The 22,101-nt window shown below is 40.5% G+C and overlaps 1 protein-coding gene across 1 annotated transcript; it reads right to left on the bottom strand.

Moving 5' to 3' along the window:
• Positions 1-400: 400 nt before the first annotated feature.
• On the bottom strand, positions 401-21,596 carry c2cd6 (C2 calcium dependent domain containing 6). Its single transcript, XM_069196275.1, has 12 exons — positions 21,287-21,596; positions 19,346-19,450; positions 9,360-9,482; positions 8,767-8,811; positions 7,087-7,155; positions 5,972-6,063; positions 5,682-5,858; positions 4,574-4,703; positions 3,299-3,374; positions 2,905-2,945; positions 580-708; positions 401-460 (listed from the first exon to the last, which is right to left on the bottom strand). Exons 1-12 carry the CDS (start codon positions 21,374-21,376, stop codon positions 401-403), a joined length of 1,137 nt encoding a protein of 378 aa, XP_069052376.1. The 5' UTR covers positions 21,377-21,596.
• Between the last annotated feature and the right edge of the window lie 505 nt (positions 21,597-22,101).

The following is a 22,101-nucleotide window of genomic DNA, read 5'->3' as shown; positions in this document are numbered from 1 at the left end:
CAGCCTCATCGGGAACCGAAATATAAATGTCCTGGAGGCAGTGAACCGGCGCGGAAGCCAATAAGGTGAAAACGTTTGGAGTTAACACGAAGGTGTAAACCTCTGTGTCACCCAATAGCAAGTTTATATAGATCTACTGTATACACTTTACATACACTTTCCAGTAATGTCATAAAGTGTTTAAGATTTTGGAGAGGACTGTACTGCCATACTTACTTTATCTTGATCCTGGGCTGGCATGTTCTTAGAAATTACTGACATTGAGGAGCTCTTGGTCAGTGAGACCGATACAGAAATGATACCACCTGGGACAACAGGCACATTTGTACGCAGTACAGATTCCTTTTCTTCTTTTCGGTCCTCAGCTGACTGACCCCCGTCATGGTCCACTCTTTGACTGTCAGGCCTTGACAACCTGGATGTCTGGCTGTCGGTTTGGTTGGTTGGAGCTGGAGAGGTGCTCAGTGACAGAGAAGACAGCTTTTTGTCCAGTGACTGTAAGGAATCCTCAGTCTCTTTCTTAGGTTGTAGTTCCTCCTTCTTCAGTTTAGTACCAGTGGAGCAGGTTGCTGTACCGGCTAATTGTAACTCTTCTGTATCTGTTTTCTCCAGAACATTGTTTGCTTTGCTGTCCTCTTCAGGCAGTTGGTGTTTTAAAAGACCCGCAACATCTACGGTTGTGTGTTCTCTCAGGCCTTGTTCAGGATCCTAGGTAATAGAAATGTCAGCTGTGTTTAATACAGAAAACATTGTCTATTTATCAATTTCATTCTTATTGACTGTTTTTTTTTGACAGATTTTTGAAGAATCCACCATTCTCTACCACGGGTGGTGCGGTGACTCTGTGGCCAAGGATCTGCGCCTGTGTCTGGAAGGTTGCTGGTTCGTATCCCGCGGCTGGCTAAGGAATCCTACTCCGTTGGGCCCCTGAGCAAGGCCCTTAACCCCAACTGCTCCAGGGGTACCGTATAAATGGCTGACCCTGCACTCCGACCCCAAGCTTCTCTCCCTGTCTGTGTGTCTCATGGAGAGCGAGTTGGGGTACGTGAAAAGACAAATTCCTAATATAAGAAATTGTATATGGCCAATAAAGTGATCTTATCTTTACCTATTCTACACATCTCTTAGTTCAGGAGCTTTTACCTTATATCTCCTTCTTAATCAGCCACCCTGATACCTCCCTTAAGCTACACTATTAGTCTAGTGCATCTGCTCAAGAGTCCCTCTTGATCAGCCTCTGTGCCAATGTCATTGACCCTCTCCCACTCATCTAGAATCCTGTGGCATGCCTGGTCTTTTCTCTTCCTTGCTTCTGAATGCTGAACTAGTTTAGATCCCCCTTGCTTACTGTGGCTGCAAAAAATCTCATTTAAAACCCTAGTTCTTCCATACCATTGTTTAAAATACTCCTCCCTCATATTTCTCCCTGCACTTCTCACCCTCGCTGTTTCTCTTGTTCCACCAGACTTTCTTTATCCCTTCTTCTCCTCTGATAAATCCAGAGGTTGTTCGTTATCAGCCCTTACTTCGCTTTATCAGATTGAGTGACCCAGAAAAATCAGAACTGTTTCTCCTGATCTTCTTCTGTACCTGACTCAACTTTGCAGACTGCACCTCTGGCATCTCAGCCCTCACCCACACCCCACAGTAACTCTCAGTAAGCAGAAGTGTACATTCCTATTTGCCCACTTTCATTACTTCCCATTTTCGACAGCTTGTCGACTGTTTTAATTCGGATTATTCCATTTGTGAGGCAAATATAATTTTTCCACAGTTTGTGCTAGACCTAATGTCATTTTCCTTTCCTGTAAATGACTTGATGGCTAGCACCAACTGTAGCTTAAAGTCAAAGTACCTTGTATATGGCCAAAAAAGTGATCTTACATACATGATATTTAAAGGTATTACTTACACTTCTTCAGGAAGCTTTAATAATAAATATAATAACTAAAGCATCTGCTATTAGGTTATATTATATTATTACACTTTTGTGCTTGTTTCCACATTAAAAATATACATTTTGGTTTATCTGTTCTTTATAATTCTTGTGGTTTCAACACAGGAATTATACTCCACTAACATTTTTCATTGTTGCTGCACCAGTGATTGACTGATGCAGCGATTGACAATTTGAAGCCGTGGGAAACCTCTTGCACGTAGTTGCCTCTTGTTTTATTTTTACTGTCAAAAACTGAACAGTCCGAACATCAGACGCCACAACTAATGCTGCTATTGAACAGAAGCTCGAGTGGAGGTCTAATTCTAATCTCGCACTTCTGCTTCCTTGTGCATAAAAGAGCACTTCTTTTCTAGTTCCTCTTCCTCCACACCAACGTCCCCCATCTCCAACCAGTGCTGTCAGGCTTTCCTCAGCCAGGCAAGTTAAAGCCAAAGTACTAAGCACACTATCCCTTCATGTGTCAACTTGTTTCACCATTATACTGAAGATACAGAATGTAAGAGCACAGTTAAAACCAATAAAGAGAAAAGGACTTCCAGATTATCATAGTGGGGAAAAAGAGGTTCCAGCTGGAACACAGCACAGGCCCTCTGGGAGACTGCTGGTTCAAATCCAGAGTACATTAATAGATGCTTTTGGTGGGGAGATTCCTGTTGGATGCTAGGTTAACCTCACTAGCCTGGAGATCTTTCAGGTTTCATTACCAACTCCTGGGGCTCAGTAGTTAATGTCAACTTGGTAGCACCCAGTGCACTGTGCACCAAGAATCACTGTGACTAATAAAAGTCTGTGGTATGATCCTGTCAGTCTCTCCTGGGCTAGCAAGGGTGTGTCAGCACAGCCAGATCGAACAACAGTTAATTAACAGAATTTCAAATTGGCGAGTATAAAAAAAAACACTTTTCTTTCTAAATCAAACAGTAAAAACAATGATATAATCGTACCTCCTGGAAGGACACGTGTTTCATCAGTGGAACAGCAACATCTGTGGTTTGGAAAAACACAAACTTTAAGTTAATGAAAACTTAAATTTCTATTAACTTAGTGATGACAAATAAATTAGTGATGACAATTATGATTAGGGGGATTTAACGTAATGTTCTAGAACTCTAAGTCAATAGCACAGTTTCAGCTCTGGCTATAGTTAGAGGTACTAAAACCTCTTTCAAATTAAGTTCAAGGTTTTGTGAACTTGGTGATCAATGCACGGCTGGTTCCGGACAAGCAAAAGATAGATAAGTCAGCCTATCAGGAAGATAAGACTTGAACTTTTATTGCCACACAATGTGGAAGAAACCGTAAGAGGTACCAATAAAATGTTATAGTGAGCCAGCGCACCTCTGCTCTTGACCTCTGGGGTTACTGCGGCCACCAGGATGGGGATAAGAGCTGCTGCCTTCTTCCACTTGTTCACCTACAGGAGCCACACAGATACAGACAGGCGTAGCAACCAAGGTATCAAATCTATACAGACTCTGGTGAAGAAATGTGTAAGGTTGCAAGGACAGTCAAACCTATAGACAATTAAAGAGGCTAGGATCAGCCAATCTAAAGCTCAAAAGCAAATGCAAAACCCGATTAAATGGGAGTTCAGAGCGCTTTGGGGATTTATTTACTATGCTGTTAAGTGGATCGTCATGCACTTCTATTTGAAGTTTTTTTTTTTTTTGAGTCTCCCACTGCTTCGATGTCTGCAGGACATTCAGAACAGTTAGTTGGGATTCACTTCATTTTTCGGTTTGAGTTCTCCTCCTGCGTGCAACTGGAAGAGCCATTTGGTATTCATTTGAATTGTAATAATAATAATAATTCATAATTGCTTACACTTATATAGTGCTTTTCTGGACACTCCACTCAAAGCGCTTTACAGGTAATGGGGACTCCCCTCCACCACCAATGTGCAGCATCCACCTGGATGATGCGACGGCAGCCATAGTGCGCCAGAACGCTCACCACACATCAGCTATCGGTGGGGAGGAGAGCAGAGTAATGAAGCCAATTCATAGATGGAGATTATTAGGAGGCCATGAATTGGTAAGGGCCAATGGGAAATTTGGCCAGGACACCGGGGTTACATCCCTACTCTTTTCGAGAAACGCCCTGGGATTTTTAATGACCACGGAGAGTCAGGACCTCGGTTTTACGTCTCATCCGAAGGACGGTGCCTGTTTACAGTATAGTGTCCCCGTCACTATACTGGGGCATTAGGACCCACATGGACCGCAGGGTGAGCGCCCCCTGCTGGGGCCACGTAATTTTGGAAGGACTTTTCTTCTTGTGTGCTATCTGTGCTTCAAAACAAAAAATCCTTCCACTTCAATAGTGCTTTTCTGAACATTCCACTCAACACACTTTACAGGTAATGGGGACTCCCCTCCACCACCACCACCAATGTGCTGCGCCCACCTTTAATCAGTGCATGAATATTTCTTGACCTGCAGTACAAGTGGCACCCCACTTCACCTCTCATAATGCTTTGCCTTTGTTTCTTTCTTTCAAACCGGTGAGATGCTGTCAACCACACGACGGCTCTTGGCTCCTGTTCTGGTACAACAGTCTGATACGTTTTACTCTAAAGCCACACAAAATATAAAACCACATTTGTTCCCTTACCTTGAACTTCTTGTACATTCTGGGGGGATTATTTTGACGAGGTCCTTTTTTCATCACCAATTTCTCGATGAACTGGATAGATTCGCCTCGCGTTTGGAAGTTTTCGTAAACCTTCTTGAGCTCATTCAACCTGTGGCCACAGATGGGATCACTGATTACAGGACACAGTTTGTTTGTGGGGCTTTTAATTAACTTTACATGTGGGAAGAGACGAAAAAGAATAAAACAGAACACACTCCCAAGACTAAAGTATGCGCACACTGTAAAATCTCAGTGGAGCCACACATGCAGTTTTAATCAAGACAGTAAGTGTCAGGAAACCAATTGGTAGAATAGGAGGATCCTTATGTGGAACCGTGAATCCCACAGAATACGCAACAGAACAGGCACAATCCAAAAGACATAATCCAGGGGCTTGGTCAATTAGGGAGGCAATGAGCCCAGTAACCAGGGAAATCCAAAAGGAATGTCAAAGATCTGGTACCAGGAGATCAATCAAAAAGGCTGAGACACGAGGTGTGTGAGGGAACTTCAAATACTGAAGGAAAAGGGATGTGGTTGGACAATTGGTCTGGGAGTGAGAATTTGAGGAATCTGGTGCATGTGGGAATGTGATGGGTTCAATTAGGAATGAGATTGTGAAACAGTGGGAATGCAAGGCTGTTTGAGAGGGAGAGTGTGGGGTGTGACAGTAAGATTACAAAGGTGACTACTATCACCCTAGGAAACATACTCTATGCTGCTTGTAATGACTTGAGAGGGGACTGTCCTGTTAAGAGAGTATAGCAGGAGTCAGAAATGTTTTCTGTCAAGAGCAGATGACAGCAGACGACCTTCAGCCTAGCAGGCATCACAGAAACAGATCTGGCAATAATTCCCTTATTACAATTATCAGAGAAGTGAATGCTGCAATTGTCACAAATGGATTTGTAAAAAAATCATGTTCATTCATTGTGATAACAATTCCACACTTTTAAATAGAAACTTTGATGTCTATGGTAGGCTGCAACATGTTAGGTCATACAATTTTATAACAGTTTGCTTTAGAGGCTATGAATCACTTTCTGAAAGGAAATTGGTGATTATTAAGTCTACCACTATACTTTACCTTTTCCTAGTCTGCATTATTTCTAGAACCATCTGAGACATTTTAGGAATGGAAAGGTCTTCCACTGGAGATGAGCTTAAGATATTGTGCTCAGATTTAGCTGGGCTTCCAACTTGTACGTTTAAATGAGGAGACAGGAATTCTGGGTACTCCGATGGCCGTCCGGTGGTCACATTACTGAAAGCAAAGTTGAAACTTCATCATGTACAACTTAAGTAATATGCAATACTGTGCCCCACCTTAAAGATTCTCATGGATACAGCTTGCGGAGACAGAAAACGTTGTCTTACAAGTGTGGGTCCTTTCTTTGCTCCAGTGGAAAGATCCTTAAGAATTGTGATCTTTCCGCTATTGTTTGTAGGTCCTTCTGTGGGTGTCTCAGCTAGGAAAGAGCATGAAACATTGAAACTCTAGAACCAGACTTCCTGTATTATATTCTTGTTAAGATAGTTGATGCATTTCACTGTGATCAGAACTGTATTACCAAGTAATATTAAATATCGTTCTGTGACGCTAAAAAACATAACACTATCTGTCCTGCATGAGTTCTTTATTTTGGCTCTTCCTTTAAACATGCATCATTGTTCCATTCATCACTATTGAAATAAAAATTCAAAAACTCCCTGAAAAATAGTCTTGTTTCTCCCTCTGCTCGATGTGGTCAATCTAGCTTGTAATTGGGAATTTTAGGAGTCATTGAATGATTGTATTTTAAAGCCTTTTGCTTCAAAACCAAAACATCAAAGGATCAGGTTATTAAATGTCATCACATTAGTATCTTAATGTTAGATTTATTAGTAACAAACTACAAGAAATAGAAGTAATAGTAGAAAATACTCTGTGATGTTCACAAGTTAATTGGTGAGCATCAATATACAGTATAGCAAGTGCATATACAGTAGATGACGCATTATTATCATATGTTGTATCTGTAGATACTGTATTTAGTAATCATGCTAAAGTACCTTTAAAATATGCTATATGCTTTGCAATGAATTCATAATACATATCTATATACAGTATACAGAACTTAACAAATATGTTAATTGATTATTAATTGAATTTACATTAAACATCTATAGATGGAGTAGATGAAATCTTTTGAAGAATAGAAATTTGAAAAAAATCCGTTTTGATAATAGAAGAAACTAATTATAACAAAGTCCCCGGCAAATAATTAATGGGATGCAAAACGGAGACAGATATCGAACACAATAGATCTGGATCCAAATGACTGCTCTCTACAAATTGGAATCGGTAATATTAATTTTCATGTTAGGGGGAGAAGATCTTGGATTCCAGTTAGGATCCAGTCCAGATCCAGATGTTGGGAAAGTACAGGATTAAAAAGAGTGAAAATGGTGAAAAGGGTATAGTACAGGTCTTGTGAGTCTGGGTACAATACCTGATGTGAATATCCATATCCCAAGGACCCATAGGTGAAAGAGATCTCCAGCTCAATCTTACAAATAACCTTTAAGGATAAAAACAGTTATAACATACAGTACTTCTACATGGTATCTGCTTTACCATATTATCTGCATTTGCAGAGAGAGGGATTTCTAAGCATTCAGTTATATAACCACAGTTAAAAAATGACATCTGAGATTAATTGTTAGAAATGTGCAAATTAAAAACAAAACCATAACAATAAATCACATATTAAAAGTTAATGCAAAATACACATTAAGACATTAAATATAATAATAAAAATGTATAATGTATTATCTATAAATTCTTATTTAATATTGTCCACATTAGACCCTAAACCAATTAAAATATTGCTCTGTATCTATACTATCTGCTTCCACTTCCACTTAATATAAGTTTTTCTGTATTGTCAGTTGTTCTGTATTGTTCTGTACTTTCAAATTCTGTATTTGAAAAGGGTGTCTGCTATACAAGTGATAACATCCTAATAATAAATAACATTTGCATGTATACCATCTTTTTTTTATTTAAGGCTTTTATAAACAAGCTAAATAACAGAAATAGCACTGGGCTGTACTCCAGGAATTCCACTTTCTGATGTAAAGTTGGTCTGGGGTATGTGGAGGAAAATTAAATAGCAGTGAAAAGAATAGCAACAAGGAGCCTTATATCAGACAGCATTAATAATAATAATAACAACAACATCACTTTATTAACCCTTTACAATTTCTTGCATTAGGAATTATCTTTTCACATACCCCAGCTTGCTCTCCATGAGACACACAGACAGGGAGAGACAGAGAGCACAGAGCACAGGGTCAGCTGTTTATACGGCACCCCTGGAGCAGTTGGGGTTAAGGGCCTTGCTCAGGGGCCCAGGTGAGTAGGATTCCTCTGCTAGATGCAGGATTTGAACCAGCAACCTTCCAGCCACAGGTGCAGATCCTTAGCCACAGAGCCACTGCTCCACCCAATTATATGTGAAAGTGGGAACTTCAGCAGAGCTGGTAGGAGAATGTGGCTTGAAAATGTGGAATTGCATTTTATGATTTAATGATTGTGTTAGAGTTTTATTATTTTTATACAGTATAGACTTCAGCGTAATGCTTGGACACTCACATGTCTTTGCATGTCAAAAACTATAGAAGGATTTTGCACATGTTGTCATTATTATTAGGACTACTGCACTGAAATATAAATGTTATTCACAAACACCTGTCTGAACTATTATCGCCCTACTCCCCACATCACATCCTCCTCTCTTCAAATTCTGCCCTCCTTACTGTCCCCCAAGCCCGTCTACATTGCATGGGCGACAGGGCCTACTCCTGCTATGCCCCCAAGCTCTGGAACTCTTTGCCCAAGGATTATTATTATTATTATTATTATTATTATTATTATTATTATTATTATTATTATTATTATTACAGTATATGGGAATCCCATGAATGAATGGATTCGTTTCTTTTAACACCAAACTCTCTTTTCATTTCATAAACTGATACAAATGCTTTATTCAGGACCTTCTGAATGATCGTGAAACTCCATGTATTAAGCTAATTTAACCTCACATCTCAAAAAAATATAACAAGATATATTATTAAATACAGAATTTTATAGTTGTCAACATCTTAGAAACTGAAAAGCCGGTTACCTGTCCTTTAAGCTTCACATCATGAAGTTCGGTGAATGTCATTTTCTGAAAATACAGTTGTATTTTATTAATCCCACTCTACTCACATTCTGTTTGTCTGGTTGTATAAAACAGATTAAGTTACATTTTTCCACTGACATAGCCTATGATTTTAAATGTATTGCACAAAGTAGTTTATTACATTTAATTTCTCAACGTAAAGGTAACAGAATAGTGTCTTGCAAACATACAGTATTCAGACGGATCCTGTGGTGTCCCATTTTGTGAAATTACACATAAAACCCATAGACATTTTATCAAACTTAATCATTTATTCAGAATGATGCTGAAAACATCTAAGGGTAAGACAAGTTACAGTAAATGTCAGCCAACGGTAAAGAGACAAATCTGAAATATGTTGATTGTGTACATATTCAGGCCTACTCAATGTCTGGTAGAAGCACCTTTGTCAGCAATTATAGCAAGTGTTTTTTAGCAAGTCTCTGACAACATTCTATACCCGCCTGCTGTAAATAGACCATAGGGTTGTCCCATCTCTGCCTTGTAAAACAGAAATCCCACACAAAACCCAGAAACAGTGTACTGTATCTCACATGCACGATATCCAGAAGGTTTAAGGTCATCTTGCCCAAAAGCTTAGGCATGCCACTCTCAGGCTCAAAGAAGATCAATTCCACCACCAGCTTGTTCCTGTCATCTGTGCTGTGTTTAGCTATCTAGAAAAAGGGCAAGAATAAATAAAACATGCACTTGTTTTTTTCCCCAACGATAATTGTTTTTCATTCCAATAACTTAACCGAATCGCTCTTATATGAAGTAAAGACACGCTAATACAGAAGTATAAGAAACACAGGTGATGTTATTTCCCTGTCTGCTTGAATTCTTGTGAGTGTATTCTCACATATTTGGGATTAGCTTGATATTTCCCACACTGACGATTTCAGCAAACTTCGATTCTAGAAACTTCTGAAATGTTATTGCCAGCAAGTTGACTGGAGAAGTAAATTAAAATGGCATTGAAAAACCTATAAAGTATACAGTAAATATATATAAAATGTCATATCTACATTTTCATTAGTAAGACAGAAGTGAGAAATCTGTTTTAAAGGCTTGGTTTGTTATGTTGTATGACCCATCCCTTTTCACACTGAATGGGGTGTCTGTTTTGAAGAGTCAGGTCCTTCCTGTGCTTGTACTGGATTTCTCTTAGCGCTTTGGTTACATCCCAGCCTCAAGGGACCCGCTTTCTAAATAAACATTCACACACTCAGTGAAATGCTTTTGTTGACGTTTGTACACCCATTCTAATTATGCAGCAATAAACTAATCAAAGTCAGTTTTCAGTTGTAAAATTAATCACATTTCCTAAGCCAATGACGGGAGTGCCTGGAAGAGAACTACAGGTTAGGAACCCAAAAATACAACATACATAAAGACAACAAAACCAGAAATACTGTACATTAACCTTCCTTGTGATCCATATCAATGGAATGCTAGTGGTCACTGCTAGCGCCTGAGAAAGCAGTTTTGGTTGTTGGACACACAGACTCGTAAGACTACACAAAGCAGAAATTTCTGTCAACAATAAAACCCCCCATCATTTTATTCAATTATAAAAAGACGCAGTAAAGTCACGCAAAGTATGTATCTTAGGGCTAAATTCTTCATGGGTCAGTAAATTAATACTGCATTTACCATTATTCACTGGCTTGTTGGACAGCATGGTAGCAGAGTGGGTAGCATTACGCTGGGACCCCTGGTTCAATTCCAGACCTGGGGTACTATCTGCGTGGAGTTTGTGTGGGTGTTCACTGGGTTCTCCAGTTTCCTCCCACAGTCCAAAGACATATTGGTAAGTCAATTGGCTTCTGGGAAAATTGGTCCTGGTGTGAACAGATGTGTCTGCATCTGCGTGTGCCCTGCAATAGACTGGCGTCCTGTCCAGGGTGTACCCTCCCGTGCACCCGTTGCTTGCTGGGAAAGGCTTTGACTCCCTCACAATTATTGCAGGGACAATTGGAAGATGGATGGATGAACTGGTTTGTTGCTTTGACATCATTGCTGAAGTCTTTTTCACTGTGAAGATACCTTATGTTTTCATCAGAGGTAAATATTATACAGTATGTGTATAAAGATAAAATGAGAAGCAGTAAGAGTTCGGATTTTCCTGTAGTGATTGGATGAAGGGCTAATTAACATTCATGTCCATCATTGCACACACCTCTCTTATCTCTCACCCTAACCTGTGTAGGGTAGTTAACTGCTCAATCTCAGAAATATAATGATGGGTCTGATCTTATCCTGATCTTACAAACTTGGTTCCTTGAAAACGAATGCAGTGATTGTGAAGTGCCTTGACACTGATGTGATATTGATACAATATATGGAATTGGTCCGAAGGGACCCAGCCACATCTCAGCAGACTACCCCTTAGCTTGACGTTGAGGTGACAGAGGCTACTATAGTATATGCCATTTTACCCAAAGGGTGGGAAGATCAGCAAAGAAAGACCACAAAAATGTTGATGACTGTATATCTTTTTGATAAAATAAGGTTGAGGAGACAACGCAGAATTCAGTCATTACCTGTGTGGATGAGGTACCTTTAACACACAAGAGCAGACAACCAGCTGCAGGTAGAGTTTGGTTGTGCTGCTAGAGCTTGATGGTTTTGGTTTTGGTACTTACAGTGGCAGGCAAACGTGTGGAATCTAGCACATTAAGGTTGTAGAATTGGATAAATATAGATGGAAAGGATTACATATCAACCATATAGAAGTCTGCTAGGGGGGTGCCATTCAAAAGAATACAGAAGGAGATCAGGCGTCTGGTGTATTCTTGTCCAAAGTGGTCGAGTAAGATGCAGTTTTTCGTATGTCCACTGTCCAAGGGTGAACTACAGGGTCACAGCAATGGTGTTGCGCATTTTATGTGTCTTGAGAGACGCACTAGGTTCATCACAGCTACATATAGTCAGAAAGCCAAAGGTAGAGCTGGCTTGTTTATGATCTGAGAGATAGACTTCTAAAGTACAGCTTCAGCCTAAGTGTCACGAAGTGTTTTTCAGGAGCTTATGCAGACGGCAGAATCCGGAGGGCAGTGAAACAAACACGGGGAAAGAAGACTGGGATCGGGGCTGGAAAAAGAACAGGGGGCGTGTGTCGACGGTGCGCTGGTGCTCCGGGGCGTGATCCAATGCAAACAAGTCCAAAGGGAGTCCGTAGGGTAATCCAGAGTAGGCAAGAGTCCAGAGCCGGGTGGTCCATCCAAGACAGAGGCATGCCAGAAGTTAAAAGCCTGAGCGGGATCCGGCGAAAGGTCGGAGGAATGAAAAAAGGTTAACGGGGCCAGGAGCTCCCAGCCCCGGACCCAGGACTCGTTGGTAGGCGGGCTTCCAGGCGTCCATCTTCCAAAGCTGAGCCTGGAATGGTGGGAGCATCTGGCTTTTGTAGGGAGGGGCTGCAACAGGAGGCAGGTGCAAAAACTCAAGACAAACAAGAAAGAGCCGGAGCGCCCTTAAGAGGAGGGGCTTACGATCATGACACTAAGTGGAAACAGGTTCAGGGCCATGAGCAGTGAAGATTCTCCCACCATGGGCTTAGAGCTCATTTACTTTGTGGGGCGTTGTGATGGACAATATGAAGAGGCTTCTTTCAAGACTACAAACTATACAGCCATCGAATCCAGTTGCTCAGTTGAGGGACCCTGTTAGAGTGTGTAGGACTGAGGTGAAGGGTCGCTGATTGGTGGACAGATATAGCTGCTATGCACGCTGAAGGAATTGGGCGTCCAGGTGATGCGCAACTTCGGACAAAGATGGTATTGCCTCAAGGAAGATCTTCACTGTGGTTTTCCCTCAATATAGAGAAATTGTGTGAATATAGCAACTGGAGGGATGGGGCATGGTGTTAGAGATCTCCCATTTTCTTCATCACTATCAACCTCCACAGCGACCTACTGTAAGGGCCACCAACAGAACATAGATGCTATTGTCCTGTATTTGTCAGGATCAGTTATTTCCGGGCCCTATGCGGACGACACGATCCGGAAGGTGAAGCAATAGGGAAAAATATCATGCAGGAGTGGGTCAGGAGGCAGGGGGGCGTGTCCGAGGTGAGCAGGTGTCCAGGGGAATTGAGTCCGGGGCGAACAATCCAAGCAAAAATCCAAAAGGGAAATCCAATACAGGAGGCAGAGTCCAAGACCAGGGGATCCATCCAAAGTAATTAAAAACCAGAACCGGGTCGGGACCGGCGGGGCAGGGAATCAGGAACAGGAAGCTAAAACCATAACGGAGCCAGACGCAGCAGGACCCTGGGCTCTCACAAAACGGGATTCAATGAGAAGCCCCGGGCAAACGCCTGTGTCTGGCTTTAAAGGTGGAACTAAAGAGGGGCTGGAATAAGGAACAGGTGTGGGGAATGGGACAGAACTAGGAAGAGCTGGAGCGCCCTTAAGAGGAGGAGTAACAATCGTGACAGTATTCCTATGACATATTGTGGTGGAAGTGCTGCTGGTGGGAAGTCATAGAGTCGGGTCTTGTGCCGTGGATCCACCAGAGCATCCGTGCGCGGTATGCTGACCAGTACACAACCCACTCCACTTTCCAGAAGTGATTCTGGTTCTTTTGGACCTGTGATGGGGTTGAGCTACACTCTACCTACAGTACAAGCAGAACCAGCTTGTCCAGTGATATTTGTTTGCATGCATGTGATGGGGATACAGTTGCAGAGATATAAGATATCACAGCCCGGTTCAGTAAAAAATGTTAGTAAATTTATTCCGTAGGTCCCTCAAGAGCCAAATAGAGTGATAGCAGCATATCCTTACTTATTACTCTACTATAAAATACAGGTGTTTCTGAATGCTTTTAAGACAGTCATGAACAACTTCTTCTTTTACAGTGAATATCAGAATAGGAAAAGGGATGCTCTTGGTATGAACAATATTCAACCATAACAATTCAAATTCCAGCTGCTCAAAAACATCAGACATTTTTCAGGGGCCCTAGGCAGCGAAATAAAGATTCCTAACTACTGCAAAATCATGACAGGTTTGCCTTCGCCTTCTTTCTTAAAAATGAAGAGAAAATGAGTTCTGACCAAACACAGTCATTCCACCATTTGGAGTTTTAAGCCTATGAATGCACTATACTGTACTGGGGTCCCCATGGAGAAGTGAAATACAATATACAGTGCCTTGCGAAAGTATTCGGCCCCCTTGAACTTTTCAACCTTTTGCCACATTTCAGGCTTCAAACATAAAGATATAAATTTTTAATTTTATGTGAAGAATCACCAACAAGTGGGACACAATTGTGAAGTGGAACGAAATCTATTGGATTTTTGAAACTTTTTTAACTAATAAAAAAATGAAAAGTGGGGCGAGCAAAATTATTCGGCCCCTTTACTTTCAGTGCAGCAAACTCACTCCAGAAGTTCAGCGAGGATCTCTGAATGATCCAATGTTGTCCTAAATGACTGATGGTGATAAATAGAATCCACCTGTGTGTAATCAAGTCTCTGTATAAATGCACCTGCTCTGTGATAGTCTCAAGGTTCTGTTGAAAGCGCAGAGAGCATCATGAAGACCAAGGAACACACCAGGCAGGTCCGTAATACTGTTGTGGAGAAGTTTAAAGCCGGATTTGGATACAAAAAGATTTCCCAAGCTTCAAACATCCCAAGGAGCACTGTGCAAGCGATCATCTTGAAATGGAAGGAGTATCAGACCACTGCAAATCTACCAAGACCTGGCCGTCCCTCTAAACTTTCAGCTCAGACAAGGAGAAGACTGATCAGAGATGCAGCCAAGAGGCCCATGATCACTCTGGATGAACTGCAGAGAACTACAGCTGAGGTGGGAGAGTCTGTCCATAGGACAACAATCAGTCTTACACTGCACAAATCTGGCCTTTATGGAAGAGTGGCAAGAAGAAAGCCATTTCTCAAAGATATCCATAAAAAGTCTCGTCTAAAGTTTGCCACAAGCCACCTGGGAGACACCCCAAACATGTGGAAGAAGGTGCTCTGGTCAGATGAAACCAAAATCGAACTTTTTGGCCACAATGCAAAACGATATGTTTGGCGTAAAAGCAACACAGCTCATCACCCTCAACACACCATCCCCACTGTCAAACATGGTGGTGGCAGCATCATGGTTTGGGCCTGCTTTTCTTCAGCAGGGACAGGGAAGATGGTTAAAATTGAGGGGAAGATGGATGCAGCCAAATACAGGACCATTCTGGATGAAAACCTGTTGGAGTCTGCAAAAGACCTGAAACTGGGATGGAGATTTATCTTCCAACAAGACAATGATCCCAAACATACAGCAAAATCTACAAAGGAATGGTTCACAAATAAACGTATCCAGGTGTTTGAATGGCCAAGTCAAAGTCCAGACCTGAATCCAATCGAGAATCTGTGGAAAGAGCTGAAAACTGCTGTACACAAACGCTCTCCATCCAACCTCACTGAGCTCGAGCTGTTTTGCAAGGAAGAATGGGCAAGAATTTCAGTCTCTCGATGTGCAAAACTGATAGAGACATACCCCAAGCGACTTGCAGCTGTAATCGCAGCAAAAGGTGGCTCTACAAAGTATTAACGCAAGGGGGCCGAATAATTTTGCACGCCCCACTTTTCATTTTTGTATTAGTTAAAAAAGTTTCAAAAATCCAATAGATTTCGTTCCACTTCACAATTGTGTCCCACTTGTTGGTGATTCTTCACATAAAATTAAAAATTTATATCTTTATGTTTGAAGCCTGAAATGTGGCAAAAGGTTGAAAAGTTCAAGGGGGCCGAATACTTTCGCAAGGCACTGTATATCTCCCAGCAGGTTTAAGGTGACAGCAATACTGAAGTAGAGATATAGGAACTCGAAAGATCAAGCGAGCTTGTCAGTGCTGTGGCTACTTTAGAAGAAGGGACAGACCCCTGCAATGATGTCACTGGTTCCGTTCATACTAATGAGATGTTATGACTCGGTATAACATCAGTGAAAAGGCACTCCACTCCATTTCAATATTGAAGAGGGACTTTAATAATTAAAATCTCTCTCCATTGTCATTTCTCCTCACGGTTTGTGCTGCGCCAGAAACAGTCCGAAAATGAATGTATGACTCTGCACCTTGGTTCCTAATATTAAGACACCTCATTACTCTACTGGATTGAAATGTACCAGTTTCGAAAGTAAAATTACCAGTTGTGCTTCTTTGAACTGAATTGGCCCATTACTTGCTCTTCCATATATGAGAATCACTGTCCTTTTTTATATAGAGGTAGTTTTAAAGATGTTGATTCTTCAAACTACCACAGTTTTCTAATATTATCTCTCACAATATACTGAACACATTAACGAAAACAATGCAGACTTAGGGGAAAGTGGAAAAACAAAACAAAAAGGACATACCTGAACTGCAAAGTACTTCCATTCATTAAATCTCAGGGGCATCTCTGATTTTCCTGCCTTGGGATCTTTACAGGGCTGAGTAATAGTGCATTTGACTGTGTTTCCGATGCTTATTCTGACAAATCCCAGCATTCCCTTTTTCAGGTCAGCTACATGTCTGCTGTTAAGTGAAATGACAAAGCCTAAAAAAGCAGAGACTAATAACAGCTACACCAGCACTGCAAATGTGGAAGCAGGTCTATTACAGAAGCTCCCAACTGGCTCACCTAGTGAAAACATCACTGTCTACCAGACTTCACATCTGTAGGAATGATAGATCCGGGGGGGTTAGACTTGTTTTAATTTTCTCAAAATTATTAATTTACATGTTGGACATTTCACCATTTTAAAGTCTGCAGTAAAGAGAGATAACATCAAGATTTTATAAACAGAAATAAATGTATGATCAGATATCTAGAAGCTTTGGATATACAGTATGTCACACTTTCTTAAAAAGAAACTAAAAAGTGGTTGTGATAGTCCTTCTCCATTCGAACAATTCGAGACTCTGCCAGATTAACCCACTCACCAGGATAAGCCTCTTTGGTAGTGCATGGATGTATAATGATTTTAGACAATTAAAAACTGGATGAGTAAATTACAAGATTGTTATAGGTACCCTCTCTTCCTGGGATTGATTTAGCTGATTATTATAAGAACGTTTTTTTTTTTCATATTTGAGGTATTCAGGGCTCAACAAGCCAGCGTCCTGTTCATTTTATTTTATTTGGCCACTTCAAGAACTAAGGCTTGTCTCTCGAAAACATTTGGCTGAGTTAGAAGAATGTTTCTCAGTTGTTCTGTCTCTTCATCAGCTATTATGTTGTTGCCATAATCATGATGCTATTTTGGAAAGTGGCGTTTCAGATTGTAATCTTTGCAATGCTCATCAATTCTCAGGCATACAGACTTCCTTGTCACATTTGTCAAAAAATAGTTTGGCATTCTTTCTTATGTTCACTTTTCTTTTTCTTTTTTTTAGAGTTCCTTTTGGTCATGCAGATAAATGAGAAAACCACCATGACATCAACTGCAGATTGATTAAAGAGATGGCATGTCACGTAAGTGACATACCGTTATAAGTTATTAATATCACACAAGCTCACAGAACAATGCAACATGCTTGTCATCATGTTTAATACGTATGAAGATGTATGTCATAAAGATTGATTTAATGTGTTTTTATCTGAGGCATTTGGATGACTATAACTCAACATCTCTGGCACAGGTTGGATTGAGCCCTGGGGGACAATAAGTAAAAATAATAAAAGACCCATTCTTGCACAGTCTAAACATGTTGGCCCCATAACAATCATTGAAATTCAAAATACCTCCAGCTGCGAGATTACAGGATATTTTGGAGTATTACCAAAATTCTGGATTAGTACAAAGGATACAGCTCCTTGTGAACTCTCTGCAGTTTTTAATGTAAACTAGTAAGCATCCAGTCTGAAATAATAAAACATAATAAAAACATGCTTTCAGATTACTTATTTCTGTCTCTCCATGGAATCATAGATATTTAAATGTCCTACATTCAATAGTTCGGGCAAAATCTTCACTAGCACTTGCTGGAATAGTGTTCAATAAAAATAGAATATCATTGCTAAACGTATGTAGTTTGAAGCCTTGGAATCTATTTCAGGTTATGTTGATTAAATATGTCATATATTAGTAAATAATTTCCAGAATTGCAGGGTCATTAGTTTTAATTTGTTTTAAGAAAGGTTTTCTGCTTTTCACTAGAAGCAACAACCGTTTCTAATTCAAAAAACACAAATATATATATATTACTGTGAATTACATTTTTCTCTCAACTCGGAAAAAAACATTTTGTCTCACCTCTACTGCCCTTTCTCCTCTGAGGACCTCTCTATTTCTTTTTCACTTGAGTCCATCACCTCTCCCTCAGCTAAGAACCTTGACAGCACCCTAAAACCTTTCATCTCCAATCCTCAAAGCATTTCTTCTCTGGCATGATCCTGACACATCTTCTTGAACAACAGTTTTCACCCTTTTCATACCAACTGTCCCACACGACCGCTGGTTCAAGCCCTGGTATGATCCCATTTCAGCTACTATATCTTCCTCTCTGCTGGCATCCTGGTTACAGCTAAAAGTATTTAAATCAACTAACTCAGAATTCTGCAATCCACTTTTCGCCCTGATTGTTTCTCTTCCTCACTTTTCTCCCAATCCTTTTACTCCAGTCCCTTCACTCCCTTCCCATGACTGCATGCATTTGGATAAAAAGAAACAAGACCTTGTCTCTCATTTTGTTCCTACCCGTCTTCAGTAACTTATCTCTCCCTATACCCTTTCCTACACTCACTATTCCTCTGTTTCTCTGGGGTTCTCTGTATCCCTTCTCCATTCTAACAATTCGAGAGCCTGTTCATTCTCTAACCTTGTTCCTCAGTGCAGAAACGATTTTTTAATAGAAATAAATGTATGATAACATATCTAGAAGCTTTGGAATATGCAGTATGTCACACTGTCTTAAAAAGAAACGAAATAGTGGTTGTGATAGCCCTTCTCCATTCGAACAATTCGAGACTCTGTTCATTCTCTAACCTTGTTCCTCAGTGCAGGAACGACATTCCCAGCTTTTTAAACAGCATCCTGTGAACTCCCTGCATTCAGTTGCATATAAATATACAGGCAAAGCAAGCATGTCTACTGAGCCAGCTAACAAATAATAATCATCTTGATCATCTTTCAAAACAAGACTTTGTGGTGACTAGCTCAGAACTCCTCGACCTTAGAAAAACCTGAGACCTAGTGTTTTATAAGTTCTTTACTAAAAGGCATAAGATCCTTTATGATTCGGTACTCATAGCTGTGAACAATGAGATCAATGAAGAAACTTCCCATTTCAAAATATATTTTTAGAGTTAGGAAAACCCTATGTACTGAGCTTCTACATTTGGGAGTGTTTAAATGAAGAATTATTCACAGGTGTTGATTTGGGTGAAACTGTATTTTACATGTACGTTTCACTCTCCATTTGGTAAAAATCATGTTTATTTAATTTCCAGGCTAGACTTTTTATTGTTCAAATGAAAAAATGTATTTGAAAATTACGACCATTAGTCTGGTTCTTGCTAGGTGTTTAATGACGAGGAACTCACCAGTTCACCATTAGTGACAAGGACTGGATAAACGTGTTCTTTATCTGCGACGTCATCATCATCATCTTTTTCTTCAGCTTCACTTTTGGCACTTTTCTTCAAAAGCTGCAATTCAGGAGCTTGGTTAGATTTTAACAAATGCCATACAAGGACCAATTGTGTGGAGAGCAGTTAGTGTGACTCGCCTAACTGAGAAACGGCAGCTCACTATTGCAAGGAATGAGCTAGGGAGCTGCGGCAAGGGTGTAAATGGTGTGGTAGGAGGGGAGGGAGACAGATCCTGGAAATGTGGAAATGTACGAGGTATAACAACATAAATCACTAAAAAATATACCTCGTCACAAAACCTAGCTCCTAGTCCTGCTCTACTTACAGTTTTAATGGAAAACCATAACAGATATGTCAAAGTACAATAAAATATTTATTTTTCTTGTATTAATTATCTTTAATTTTATTCAGTTTGTACTGCTGCACCTGCAAAAGTTACTGAAATACAACAAAGACATCAGTATACATTTTTGGCATATAAAAATAATTACAGCTACTCTTCTCAAAACAATTTACAGCACTGATTGAATTTTCCTAGCATTCTATAGCAACATATTTATTACTATTAATAAGAAGAGACTTGATTCATGTATTCAGAATCTCCAAATGTACTGACAAAGTTAACCCGATGAACAGTGAAACAAGAAACTAGAGAAAACAGATGGAAAATAATAACTTTAATATGAGAATAGAAGGCACTTCTGTACACAAATTGTTGTGGGAGTCTGGAACAACCTACCCAGCTTGTTGTTCAAGCCGATACCCTGGCTTCTATTAATTAACTACTAGCAAACATCCTCTCAGCCTTTTTAATGTTATCATACCTTTGTTTTCCTACTACGTAAAACAGCTGGCCATAGGTTTGGACTTCTAACTCTGATTCCAACACTGTTACCAGGCCTGCCAACATGCCAAAAGAAAATCCTATGTGTATTTTAAAACAGGAAGTGAAAAGATTTTACTCTTTTTGTCAGGAAACCAATTGGTAGAATTGGAGGATCCTGAAAGGAAAGGGATATGGTTGGATAATTGGTTCAGAAGTGAGAATTTGTGGAATCTGGTGCGTGTGGGAATGTGATGGGTTCAATTAGGAATAATAATAATTGCTTACACTTATATAGCACTTTTCTGGACACTCCACTCAAAGCGCTTTACAGGTAAAGGGGACTCCCCTCCACCACCACCAATGTGCAGCCCCCACCTGGATGATGCGACGGCAGCCATAGTGCGCCAGAACGCTCACCACACACCAGCTATCAGTGGGGAGGAGAACAGAGTAATGAAGCCAGTTCATAGAGGGGGATTATTAGGAGGCCTTGATTGGTAAGTGCTAGGGGGAAATTTGGCAAGAAAGCCGGGGTTACACCCCTACTCTTTTCGAGAAACACCCTGCGATTTTTAACGACCACAGAGAGTCAGGACCTCAGTTTTACATCTCATCTGAAGGACGGTGCCTGTTTTACAGTGTAGTGTCCCCGTCACTATACTGGGGCATCAGGACCCACATGGACCGCAGGGTGAGCGCCCCCTGGTGGCCCCACTAGCACCTCTTCCAGCAGCAACCTTAGTTTTTCCCAGGAGGTCTCCCATCCAGGTACTGACCAGGCTCACACCTGCTGAGCTTCAGTGGGTTGCCTGTTGTGAGTTGCAGGGTGATATGGCTGCTTGGCTTGGAATGAGATTGTGAAACAGTGGGTTTGGGAACGCAGCGCCGTTTGCGAAGGAGAGTGTGAGACGTGACACTTTTCCTTCTTTTTCTTTTTCCGAAAATCACAGGGTTGGTCACAACAAGCTGAGAAGTAAAACACACACAATTGCTGATTCCAAATCACAAGGGTACCTCAAAAGAGTCTAGATTTGTATGAATAAATCCCAGTTGAAGAGTTTCTTTACCTTGAGAAGGCCACTTGTGGCTGTGGTCTTTGAAGAGCCCAAAGTCCCTGTGGACCCTGGCTGCTGTGATTCCTCTCCAGTCACATCCATGGGCAGGCTGTCGGCCCTCTGTCTCTGATGCTGCGCTAACTCACTTCTGCTTGTAAGAAACTGAGATGTGTGGGAAAGCCCTCAGAGAACAGCAAAAATCAAATCCGCTACTTCAGAACAGGACTTCTTAAAAGGCTAGTGGAGGACATCAACGTAATATAATATAAACAACTGTATATTAGAAACACAGGCAATGCAGCATTTATTGAAAGCCAGCAGCTCACGGCTTCTGTTGCTAACTGAACAGCTGGTTTAAAAATAAACAAGTGAGTTACAGTACATGATCTGTTCATTCACATTCACCAGTTTAGTTTCCCACCACACAGGACAATAAAAACTTCCCGAAAACATTAACCACAATGAAGTATAATAGTACCATTAATTGTAGTAAAAGAAACCCCTCACTTTAGTAGTTACTTTTAATTTTCTTTTTGCTTCGTGCAATATTATTTCTTTGTGAGACTTTATTGTTTTAACTTTTAGTTGTCCTCTTATTATTCGTTTGTAAGTTTTGAGTCTTCATTTATTTCTTGTACTTGCCTGTGTGTATTTATATTTCATAATTACTGCTAACATTAAAAAGTTCAACTTGGAGAAGAAAGGAGTTTCATTTCAGACTTCCAGACTTAACAATTTCCATTTTTTGTTAACAAATACTGATAGAATGAATCTTACTCACATGTTTATTATTCTTATTCAAGTGTTCGTTACTTGTCCTAAGTTTT

Source organism: Lepisosteus oculatus, chromosome 12 (assembly GCF_040954835.1).
Source record: "Lepisosteus oculatus isolate fLepOcu1 chromosome 12, fLepOcu1.hap2, whole genome shotgun sequence".
NCBI lineage: Eukaryota > Metazoa > Chordata > Actinopteri > Semionotiformes > Lepisosteidae > Lepisosteus > Lepisosteus oculatus.
The sequence above is the reverse complement of the archived record's forward strand: the minus strand, read 5'-3'. Positions and strand labels throughout refer to the sequence as shown.